Source organism: Ochotona princeps, chromosome 6 (genome assembly GCF_030435755.1).
Source record: "Ochotona princeps isolate mOchPri1 chromosome 6, mOchPri1.hap1, whole genome shotgun sequence".
Classification (NCBI taxonomy): domain Eukaryota; kingdom Metazoa; phylum Chordata; class Mammalia; order Lagomorpha; family Ochotonidae; genus Ochotona; species Ochotona princeps.
In genome coordinates, this window is record NC_080837.1 from 11,263,284 (window position 1) to 11,274,573 (window position 11,290).

At 55.5% G+C, this 11,290-nt stretch overlaps 1 protein-coding gene across 2 annotated transcripts; it reads left to right on the forward strand.

Moving 5' to 3' along the window:
- Positions 1 to 6,718: 6,718 nt before the first annotated feature.
- Positions 6,719 to 10,291, forward strand: RCCD1 (RCC1 domain containing 1). Of its 2 annotated transcripts, XM_058665321.1 has the most exons (7): positions 6,719 to 7,059; positions 7,137 to 7,509; positions 7,588 to 7,709; positions 7,810 to 7,896; positions 8,507 to 8,677; positions 9,332 to 9,361; positions 9,519 to 10,291. In XM_058665321.1, exons 1-7 carry the CDS (start codon positions 6,894 to 6,896, stop codon positions 9,680 to 9,682), a joined length of 1,113 nt encoding a protein of 370 aa, XP_058521304.1. In that variant the 5' UTR covers positions 6,719 to 6,893; the 3' UTR covers positions 9,683 to 10,291. The 2 variants fall into 2 exon arrangements, with proteins under 2 accessions (XP_058521304.1, XP_058521305.1); XM_058665322.1 differs by lacking the exon at positions 9,332 to 9,361.
- The last annotated feature ends 999 nt before the right edge of the window (positions 10,292 to 11,290 follow it).

Sequence of the window (11,290 nt, forward strand, 5' to 3'; positions counted from 1 at the left end):
AAGTAGCAAGTGTGTCACTTCCTGGCCTGCTTCTTCCAGGTGGGTCCACAGAGGCAAAGACAGGTCAGCATGTGCTGTCTTTGCGTGACTCCATGCTAGGCGGAAAGGCGTGGGCCTCCTCCCCCAAGGCCCCAGCTTGTCCACCTGGGCCCCCTCTGCCACAGCCTGGCTGGCAGCACAGCTGCACCCCTGGCTACCACAGGCTGTTTCCCCTAAATGTGTATCTTCAGGGTCTCAGCTTTAGCCACCAGTTTACTTCCGAAATCACAGGGATAAATAACCTCGGGACAGTTAAGAATTTATGCTAAATGTAAAAAAGCAAAACAACTGCCTCAATCACCGGGGGTGTAGTCCCCCTGCACCCTTGACTTTGGGTACTTCCTGCACTGACCTATGGGTCCTGCCCCTTTGGCAGGTCTCAGAATGTGGTCCACCATGGAGGTGACAGGAGGGGCTGCCCAGGCCTGCCCAGTGGAAAGGGGGTGGGGCGTGGAGAACAGTTTGGCACCGGAAGTCCTTACAGAAGGCAACTTACCCAGTTCTGCAGCCCCCACCTTGTGTACCTGCTATGTGCGGGGCTCTGTGCTGGACACAGCCCAGCCTGAGACACACCAGTGACTCTCCTGGGGTGGTTGGGGGCCTCGTGCAATCAGCTGAGATGGCTCCCTAGATATGGAGCTGCCCTCCCCATCCCCTCAACTATCCGTCCGCACACCACCACCTTTTGAATCACAGTTCAAAGATCACTTCCTGCTCCCAGACCCCATTAGCATACAGTGGGTCCTAGTAAGCAAGGAGCTGCATTGTGCTGAGGAAGAGGAGGAGGTGGGTGGAGCACCAAGTCCCCTAGCCCAGGAGGCCCAGGGGATAAGGAAGGGGACCGACCAGACTCTCAAGGAAGTCGGCCACCATGTTGTGCAGGTTGTGGGCCTCGGGCTGGGGAGAGACGGTCACTGTGTGCCAGGGCATGCTGTCCTCCATGGGCCATGTTGTGCAGCTGCAAAACAGGGCAGAATTGCCATGGATCAATGGGATGGAATGGTGGGGGGTGCAGGCGAGAGTGTTGGGCATGTGTCTGTCACCACCCCAAGGCACTTGTGTCCCATCCAGCGATAGCCCAGCCTGCAGAGCAGGCACTGTGCCCCTCCCACGGGTTTTATTTTGTTTTCATTTTTGTTTTCACTTGGAATATCAGAGAAAGACAGCATGAGCTCCCATTCACAGATCCGCTTCTCAAATATTCACAATAGTCAGGGTTGGACCAAGGTCAGTGCCAGGAGCCAGGCACCAGCACAGGTCTCATACCCCCTGAGTTATCTCAGGAGCCCCAGCTAGGACTGAAACTTGGGCTGTGATCAAGGACTCTCAGATAAACAGATGCTGGATACATAGACAGATGTTATTTAAGTTCATGAGAAACTGAATTAATCTTTAAAAAAGATTTTTATTGGAGAATCAGATTTACAGAGGGAAGGAGAGACAGAAAAATCTTCCATCCACTGGTTCACTCCCAAAGTGGCCACAACGGCCAGAGGTGCGCTAATCTGAAGCCAAGAGCTTCTTCTGGGTCTCCCACACTGGGGCAGGGTTCCAAGGCTTTTGGCTGTCCTGTACTGCTTTCCCAGGCCAAAAGCAGTTTGCTGGAAAGGAAGTGGAGCAGCTGGGATCCATATCGGTGCCCATATGGGATCCTGGTGCATGCAAGATGAAGACTTTAACCACTAGGCTATTGTGCTGGACCTGAAAAAATTGAATTAAATTATAAGCTTGTTTTGATTAAAAAAAATTTTCAAAAATGTATTTATTTATTTGAATGTCAGAGATGAAGAAGGAGAGAGAAAATATTTCATCTGCTGGTTCACTCCCCAAAATAGCTGCAATGGCCAGCGCTGAGCCAAGCTGAAGCTAGGAGCCAGAAGCTTCTTCCAGGTCTCCCATGTGGGTGCAGGGGCCCAAGCACTTGACCCACCCTCCGCTGATTTCCCAGGCGTAGTAGTAGGGACTTGGATTGGAAATGGAGTAGCTGGTATTCAAAGACCCATATGGGATGCCAGTGTCACAGGCAGCAGCTCTACCCACCATGCCATAGTGCCAAGTCCCAGTTTCAGAACTTTTTGAAATCTATGCATGTGAGAGTGCTTCAAAAGTTGAAGAGTCTCATCCACTACCCCGATCCTTGATCCTTCCCACCCTGATCAACTATGTAAACATCATGAATAAATATTTTTAAAATGTTGATGAAAATGTGTTTTGAAACAATTATGCACAGATTTTTTATTTGTTTATTTTAAAGATTTATTTGTTTCATTGGAAAAGCAGATGCACAGAGAGGAAGAGAGACAGAGAGCAAGATCTTCCATCTGATGATTCACTCCCAAGTGGCCACAATAGCTGGAGCTGCACCAATCCGAAGCCAGGGGCCAGGAACTTCTTCCCAGGTCTCCCACACGGCTGCAGGGTCCCAAGGCTTTGGGCTGTCCTCGACTGCTTTCCCAGGCCACAAGCAAGGAGCTGGATGGGAAGTAGAGCTACCGGGATTAGAACTAGCGCTCATATGGGATCCCGGTGTTCAAGGCGAGGACTTTAACCATTACACTATCGCACCGGGCCCAGATTTCTTCTTCTTCTTCTTCTTTTTTTATTTTTTTGTGATAAGCAGAAGAAGCTTATCTTTGGGTTCCTTGCGCTTGGTCCTTCAAGCACCCTCATCTTACCTCTTCCTTACTGAAGCATTCAGCTCCAAGACCTCAGCTCCTAAACGAGGGTCCAAGGAGCTCTTGGCTCCCCAGTCCCATCCTCTGATCCTATCTAAAGCCAGCCTGGTTAAGTGGACATCCCTAGACACACATATTTACATACCTGTGTAAAATCTGCACCTGGAATCAGGGCTAAGCTAGCAATACACATATACACAACTGCCTGTACACACACACAAACACATACACACACAGAGTGGAATGTGCACCCACAGGCTGGGCCAGGCTACCTGCATGCACACACACACTTACATACACACACACAGCTGCTGAGCCAAGGGCAGGATCCAGTTCCTACTTGCCTCCCTGCGTGCACAGGCATCTCTCAGGGACAGACAAGTGCAGGTGATTTCTTCGTGGACCCAGGTCTTGCATCCTGGTGTGGAGGCTTATCTCCCCATCTCAGCAGGAATTCCCAGCCTCTCTTCATCCCAGACCCTCCTCTGCCTTCTCTGCACATGGGGAAATCACCTCCTCAGACAAGCATCTTGCGATCATCCCCCCACCTGCCAGCATTGCATTTTCTTTTTCTGCACCTTCACCCTTGCTCCCTTGGGTCAGTAACCATTGAAACAGCAGTCACCATGAGAACAGTAGCCACAGGTTTGTCAGCTCTCTGTCTGACTCATTCACAGAAACAAAACCCCAACCTGCTGGGGAAATCTTAAGCCTTCTGGGGTTCTCCAGTTCAGAAATGCAGGTCCACAGCACCACAGTGTGGCAGAGCTCAGGGCTGGGACAAGGGAAGACTCAGGTGTACTAGGCCTGCTGGCCAGGTGGCTGTGCCAGGCTGACATGTCCCCTTGCTGTTCTCAGGGCTGTGCTTTCTCAGCACCAAGCAGAGCAGAGGCCATGGGGAACTCCCACAGAATGCTTCCCTTAGCAAGTCTCCCCAACAGGTTTGTCTGGGCAGCATCCTGGGCCACACCCTAAGACCCTGGAGCTAGTCTCCCCCGGATGTCTTATCCCCATCTGGTCACTGGCTCTCATTCATGGTTATGGACTCTTCCCTAAACAGAGCCCTCTATCCACCTCTCTCCCACCCCAGACTGTGGCAACCCTGAGCATGCTGGGGACTCGGCAAGTAGTCTCCATCCTGGGTGTGGACAACTAGGCTGTGTCCCTGGCTGCCTGTCACCTACTGCAGGTGATGTCTGATGCGCTCAAGGAAGGCGTCAAGAAGGGTTTCCAAAGCAAAGAGAGCGCCATCATTGTGGATGAGTGAGAGCTGGCCTGGTTCCTTGGGGCCTGGTAGCCGTGGATCCCCTGGGGGAATCCAGGGTGGTGACCATGTCTTCCCCTGGATTGTAAGCAGCCTGGGTACATGAAGGGAAGGCCGAGGCTCAGCCCATGGCCCCGCCTGCACATGATCCCTCGCGTTGTTCCCTGGTGTTGTGGGGTGTTACATGGGTCCACGTGGACCAGGCCATAGTGGAACCTACTGGTGTCATCTTGTTGCCAGATCCTGCCCGCGAGCTGAAGGTCCTAATTGGGAACCTCCTGGAGCTGCTGACAGAGGTGGGGATCTCGGGCCAAGACTGGGATAACGCTGACCCTCCAGATTAAAGTGGTACCCCGCAAATCTCCTAAGGAGCCCAACAACAGCCTCATCCTCTGGGTCATTGACCAAGGTGGGTGAGAGTTTACAGATACTCGGCTCAGGGCCGACCTGAAGGGCTGACCATGACCCCGGCTGTGTGCCCATGGCAAAGTTCATGCTGGGGGAAGGGAGGAGCGGGCTCACCCTGTACTTCTGTGGTAAGGGAACAATCAGTTGGGTACAGCACGTTACCTCATGCTCCTTTCCCTAGAGACGGAGAACCAGTGTGCTTTGACAGGCCTGCATGGACACACCGGGATCCTCCCCGGGGCCCCTCAGCCTCTTGTGTTATCATCATGACTTATGGCATGGGTGTTAGGTTCCCCTTAGTTATTTCTTTTTTAAGATTTGTTGGGGTACAGTTTCGTGAAATTGTAGGTTAAGCCATCTACAACTCCAGCATCATACCTGGGTATGGGTTCACATCCCAGTTGTTCCATGTTAGATCCAGCTCCCTGCTAATGTTCCTGGGGAAGCAGCACATGATGTAAGACCTTCGGCCCCTGCGCTGACAAGGGTGACCCAGATGGAGTTCCAGGCTCTTAACTTTGGCCTGGCCTGGCCCACCCCTGGCCATTGCGGCCAGCTAGGGAGTGAGCCAGAGGATGGAGAATCTCTGTGTTTCTCCTTTTCTCTCTGTCAAGCTTTTTCAAATATACAAATAAATAATCCTGCAAAAAATTATTTCTTTCGGGTGCTGGTTCTAATCCCAGCAGCCCTGCTTCCCATCCAGCTCCCTGTTTGTGGCCTGGGAAAGCAGTTGAGAACGGCCCAAAACCTTCAGATCCTGCACCCATGTGAGAGACCCGGAAGAGCTCCTGGCTTCACATTGGCTCAGCTCTGGCTGTTACGGTCACTTGGGGAGTGAATCATCGGACAGAAGATCTTCCTCTCTGTCTCTCCTCTTTTCTATATATATATATATATGAGTTTGCAATAAAAATATATACATCTTAAAAAATTATGTATTTCACTTTTGAAATGGCTCCAATAGCTGGAGCTGGACCAAGCTGAAGCCAGGAATCTAGAACTCCATCTGGGTTTCCCATGTGGTGGCAGGGGCCCAAGGCTTTAGGCCATCTTCTTCTTTGCCAGGCTCGGTAGGGAACTGGGTCAGAAGTGGAGCAGCCAGGACTGGCACTGGTAGCCGCGAAGGATGCCCGCTGCAGCATTCCAGTCAGTGTTTTAACCCCCTGACCTCTGCACCAGCCCCTGATGGCCCTTAGTTCCACAATGAGCAACTGCAAATGCACAGGGCATGGGGCAGTGTGGGCTTGGCCAGCACCGCCTCACCTTCGAGCCTCCCCTGGCAGCCTAGCTGCCCCACAGATGGTGGATCAGCTGGCCAGGTGCTCCACGCTGCTGCTGCTTCCTCTTTTTTTCTTCAATATTTTTATTTATTTGAAAATTACAGGGAAAGAGAGAACTATCTCCCATTTGCTGTTTCATTCTCAAATGGCCACAACGACCAAAGCCAAGCCAGGCCAAAGTCGGAAGAGTTTCATATAGCTCTTCTGTTACCTTCCCAGGTGCATTAGCAGGGAGCCAGAATGAAGTGGAACACCCAGACTCGAACCAGGACTCCTGTAGGATGAGTCCGTAGGGGATGCTGGCCTTCCCAGAGCGTGTCTTGACACTGTGTCCGAGCTCTGTGCCTTTGTTGTCCGAGGGGAAGAGGGCTGCTGACCAGTTCAGTGCAGATCGACCGCTGGTCTCGCACACTTAGCAGCAGAGCCAACTCGGAGGACAAGGCCTGGGCGGGCCACCCGGGAGCCTGTCTCCCATCTGAGGGCTGGGTCAGGATTAAAGCTCATTGGTTCACCAGCGCTGATTGAGAGGCTCCGAACCAATCACGAGAGAGTCTGAGGGCGCGGCTCCGCCCAGCGCGGGCGATCTCACCAGCCCGGTAGCCGGAGTCCTGGTTTTTTTTCCCCGAGCCCCGCGGACGCCGACGGGTAGAGCCACGTCCACCGGAGGGTCCGGCTCATCCGCCCGGGCCAGCCTGCAGCAGACAGAACCGGTTCCATCGAGCTCGGACCGGAGGCCCGCCCCCGGTGACGGCGCCGCGCTCGCCGAGGATTGGCCCGGGGAGGCCGCGCAGCAGCCAATGGCCGCCTCGCCCGGCGCGCAGCCCTTGAACGGCGTTCCTCGGCGTCGCCCGCCCAGCGGCCGCGGCCTGTCGGCTAGGGCAGCGCGGCGCCCCGGACTCTCCTCCGGAAAGCCCCGCCCGAGGCCGGGCCAGGAGCCCGCGAGCGCGGGGCGCGGACGCGGAGACGTTAGGAGCCCGAGTGCTGACGGGCCGCCCGCCGCCTGTGGGCCTCCCGGTGCAGGCCCCCAAACCGGGAACACGAAGCCCCGGGCGGGCGGCTCCTGGTCGAGGGGAGAGGCCGCCCGTCGGCCCGCCGAGCGGGAGCCCCGGGGCGCAGCTGCCGGCGCCTCAGGACGGAGGCCTCACCCCACAGCGCGGAAGGCGGGGAGCCGTCGGTGTCCCCCCAGGGCCCATGGCGTGACACCCGCCGGGGGCTCGGGCCGCCGTCATGGCCGAGCAGCGGCCGGGGGCCTGGTTCGGCTTCGGTTTCTGCGGCTTCGGACAGGCGCTGGGCCGCGGGCGCGGGCCGCAGGTGTCCAGTCCGGAGCCGCTGCCCGGGGGCGCCGCCTTCCGCTGCGTGAGCGCCGCCTGGAGCTACACGGCCGTCGTGACCCGTGAGCGCCCGCCTCGCCCCTGCTCCCCACGTCCCGGGGACGCCCCGACCCTGACCTCCCTGCCTTCTGGCCCGCAGGTGGAGGCCGCGTGGAGCTGTCGGGCTCGGCGAGCGGCGCGGCCGACGGCTGCAGGGCCGTGTGGGCCTCCGAGGGGCTCCTCGTGGTGTTGGGCGGCGGGCCGGGCCCCGAAGAAGCCGAGCTGCTGCAGGCCTGGGCGCCCGAGTCGGCGCTGCGCGGGGAGCCCCTCTGGGCCCAGAAGGTGCTGCGGGAGAGCGAGGCCCAGGCCGGGCCGCTGCCCCTGCTGCCCTGCGGCCGCGCCTACATGAGCCCGCGGCCGCCGCTCTGCCGGGCCCTAGCCGCCGGGCTGCGGGCGCGAAGGCTGGAGCTGGGCGCTGAGCACGCGCTGCTCCTGGACACCCAGGGCCAGGTGTTCTCCTGGGGCGGGGGCAGGTGAGCGGGGGCGGGTGGCGGTGATGGGGAGCCCCTTCCTGGGGGTGTTGGCTGACAGGCTCTCTCTCCCGCGCGCAGACACGGGCAGCTGGGCCACGGCGGGCTGGAGGCTGAAGCTGAGCCCAGGCCAGTGGAGGCGTTGCAGGGGCTGAGAATGGCCGAGGTGGCGGCCGGGGGCTGGCACTCGGTGTGTGTGAGTGGTGAGTGAGACAGAACCTCTCTGGCGCTGCCTGTTGTTCCAGGGAGCTTGGGTGCATGGAGGAGGAGTCACACTTTCTTGGTCCCCTTGCTGTCTTTTAGAGGCTGGAGATGTTTATGTCTGGGGATGGAATGAGTCAGGACAGCTGGCTCTGCCTACTAGGAGCCTGGCAGAAGACGCAGGGCAAGGTGAGTCTGCCTTGGCTTCCACAGATATGGCTTTCGTTCCTGGGTGGGGTGCTGCTGGCCTGGAAGCTGCATTGCACAGAAGGAGCCGGGAGGGGTGGGCCCTATGACACAGTATGCTCAGCTGCCATCCGTGGCGCCAACATCCCTTATGAGGTCAAGTCCCAGCTGCTCCACTTCTGACCCAGCTGTTTGCTAATGCACCTGGGAAAACAGCAGAACATGGGCCAAGTGTTTGGGTTGCTGCACCCACGTGGAGACCCAGATGGAGTTCTGGCTTCTGGCTTCCACCTGGTCCAGCCTTGGCTGTTGGGGTCCCTTTGGAGAATGAACCAGCAGGTGGAATCTGTGTCTCCTGTCTCTCTCTACCTTTGCCTTTCAAATACAAAATAAATGTTTAAAAACAAAAAAGGCAGTGAGATCCTGGTCATCCCAGAATATACCACCGTATCCTTAGGCATTCTGGGAATGGTGGGAGGAAGCCGGTGTGCATGGCTCCTAGCTCCTGCAGCTCTGTGCAAGGCAGTGCCAGCTGTGCCCCTGGACTGTGGTAGCAGTGAGCTGATTTGTGAATGAGGGCAGAGTTAACTGAACGATTGCAATCATTGCAAAGGCGCAGGGCTGCAGGAAGATGGCTCGAAAGAGGAGAGAGCAGCGGGAGACGAGGATGCAGCCCCTGCTGCCTTCATAGCTGTACAGCCCTTCCCAGCCTTGTTGGATCTCCCCCTGGGCGCAGAGGTGGCCAAGGCCAGCTGTGGGTCCCGACACACAGCCGTGGTGACACGTGAGTGGGGCTGGGCACGCTGGCTTGGGGTGGAGTGGAATGACCCCCAGCCCACTGGGCCTGGTGGGGCATCATGGGCTGTGTAGCTGCCTGTGTACCTGCGTTGGGTCAGTGTAGTGAAGCCCCTGCTGACTGAGCAGCAAGTTCTTAAACAACCACCAGGACTCACGGGTGGCAGCTCTACGCTTTACCCTAGGGTTGGGTTAAGTTGCCACTCCCTTCTTGCCTCCCCAAGGGAATCAGATTTCCACCCAGGAAGACATTCAAGTCCCATCTGAAGCTTACACTGCCTCACTCAGCTGCTGAGCCTCATGCCCAGGGAGCTGAGATGAGATGGAAGCTCCCAACCTCCTAGGCCCAGAATGGTCTTCCTTCTGGAGTGACTCCTTGTCTCCAGCCTCTGCCACAACCACCAGCCTTTCCTGGTGTGGTGGTCTGCCCAATCCAGCCCTGAGACCCCTAAACTCAGCAGCAAGAGTCGAGGCAGGCGGCAGCTTGGAACATGAGCTGTTTGGGTCTGGGTCTGTTAACACCCAGTGTGATGTGACAGTGCTTCTGCATCACCCCGTTGGGAGGTGGCTTGGGCCAGGGCCAGGCCAGGCAGGGGCCTTGTCATATAGTAGTGGTGACAGCTACTCTGTCCTTCTGTTGCAGGAACAGGCGAGCTCTACACCTGGGGCTGGGGTAAGAGAGGTTTGCCTCCTGGACCCTTGAACCAAGGGGAGGGCAGCACAGCACAGCACAGGTTGGACGGCCATACAGACAGCTAGCAGGGAAGTTGGGGGACAGGCAGTAGGATGATTGTCTGTGATAAGCCCAGTGATGACAGGACTCTCTCCAGGCAAATACGGACAGCTTGGCCACAAGGATACTGCCAGCATGGATCGGCCCTGCCGGGTGGAATATTTCATGAATAAACAACTCCGAGTGACAACTGTCACCTGTGGGCCCTGGAACACCTACGTGTATGCTGTGGAGGAAGGGAGAGCTGATATGCCTGTGTGAGCATGTATTTCTTCAATTATATGGAAAATGCATAGAACCAGTGTATACACATGCAGAAGTTAGACATCTGGAAGGCTCCCGCTTGGGTCCAGGAGAATCCTCACCAGCCCTGCTCTGCCCCATTCCCATCAGCTTCCTTAGAGGAGGCCCCTTCCTTTGTACCTGAGAGATACCTGGGGAGTGTTTGAACACCTGGGGCCAGCACCCCAGATGCTGACTTGAGTCACTAGACATGGGGCCTGGCTGCTGTGGGATTTCAGAGCTCCCCCATCTCTCCCCCAGATGATGGTGGGAAGCCATCTTGAGGTCATCTCTGCCTGTCATTGTTCACTCCCCTGATGTTTTGTAGAATCTCAGCACCCTGGTGTCCTTATCCAGTGTAGCTCTGTTTGTGTTTGACTGGTCTGTCGATACCTGGAATCCTGTGTGTGTTCGTTTATGTCCCGTTTTCTCACCCTTAGCCTACTATGGCATGGTTCCAGTCTCATGTTTTAATGCCGTATATGATTCCACCATGTGAACATGGAGCAGATTCTTTTCTGTGGTGTTTGATTGTGACTGCTGTGCTGAGCATTGTGGGCACAGGTGCTTGTGACCTTCTGCAGAATATTCAGGGTAAAACTTGGAGGTCAAATAGTACTTTTCACTATGCCCACAAATTGTGTGGAGTTTACTGTGACTCAAGTATCATGTGGATGTGCAGTGATCTGATTTACTTATTTAACATTTGATTGATTTAATGGATTTGAAAGAGATCTTTCATCCACTGGTTTGCCTATGGTAACCCCACATCAGCGGGAGGAGGCCTAGGCCAAAGCTAGTAGCCAAGAACTCCATTTTGGTTTTTCATGTGAGCAGCAGGGACGTGGTATTTGGACCCTCATCTGTTTCCTCCCAGGCATTATTAGCAGGAAGTTGGATCTGAATCAGAAGTGGAGTGGGACCTGATCCTGAGCCCTGCAGTAGAGAATGTGGGTACCCCAAGCAGGGACTTACCTGGTGGCACCATAGCACTCACCCGCCTTAGGTTGTATGATAGAGAGCACATGAAATGGGTGTTTAACCTGCTCATCGAGGTGCTTTTGTCCACGTCAAGAGTTCCTGTGTGTGAGTCTTGGCTATAACACCGATGGCCCAAGTAAATGAGCTCATGCCGCTTGCCTGCAAGACCTGAATAGTGGTCCTGGCTCCAGTCCTTGCCCCGCCCCAGCTTATTGCAGGCATTTGGCTAGTAGTCAGTGGGTGAGAGCTCTTTCTCTGTCTCTCTCTTCCTCAGATGAATACATTTGTTTTATTTTACTTGATAGAGTTATACAGAGAGAGAGTAGATGGAGAGGGACCTTCCATTTGCCAGTAAATGCTCCCAAATGGCCACAACAGTCATAGGTGACCAAGCCAAAGCCAGGAGCTTCATCTGGATCTCCCAGATGGGTGCAGGGGCCCAAAGACTTGAGGCATTTTTCATCATTTCCCCAGGCCCATATGGGATATCAGCATTGCAAGTAGTGACTTAACCAGTTAACACTACACCACTGGTCCCAAAGGTTTTTTGTTTTTTTTCTCCCAATACTTTTTTTTTTTTTGGATGATTTTTACATAGTTGATTAG

Coding starts and splice junctions, on each gene's coding strand:
- RCCD1 (XM_058665321.1), top strand. CDS start 6,894: ATGGCCGAGCAGCGGCCGGGGGCCTGGTTCGGCTTCGGTTTCTGCGGC. Junction 8,678..9,331: donor ACACACAGCCGTGGTGACAC/GTGAGTGGGGCT, acceptor CTTCTGTTGCAG/GAACAGGCGAGCTCTACACC. Junction 9,362..9,518: donor GCTCTACACCTGGGGCTGGG/GTAAGAGAGGTT, acceptor GACTCTCTCCAG/GCAAATACGGACAGCTTGGC.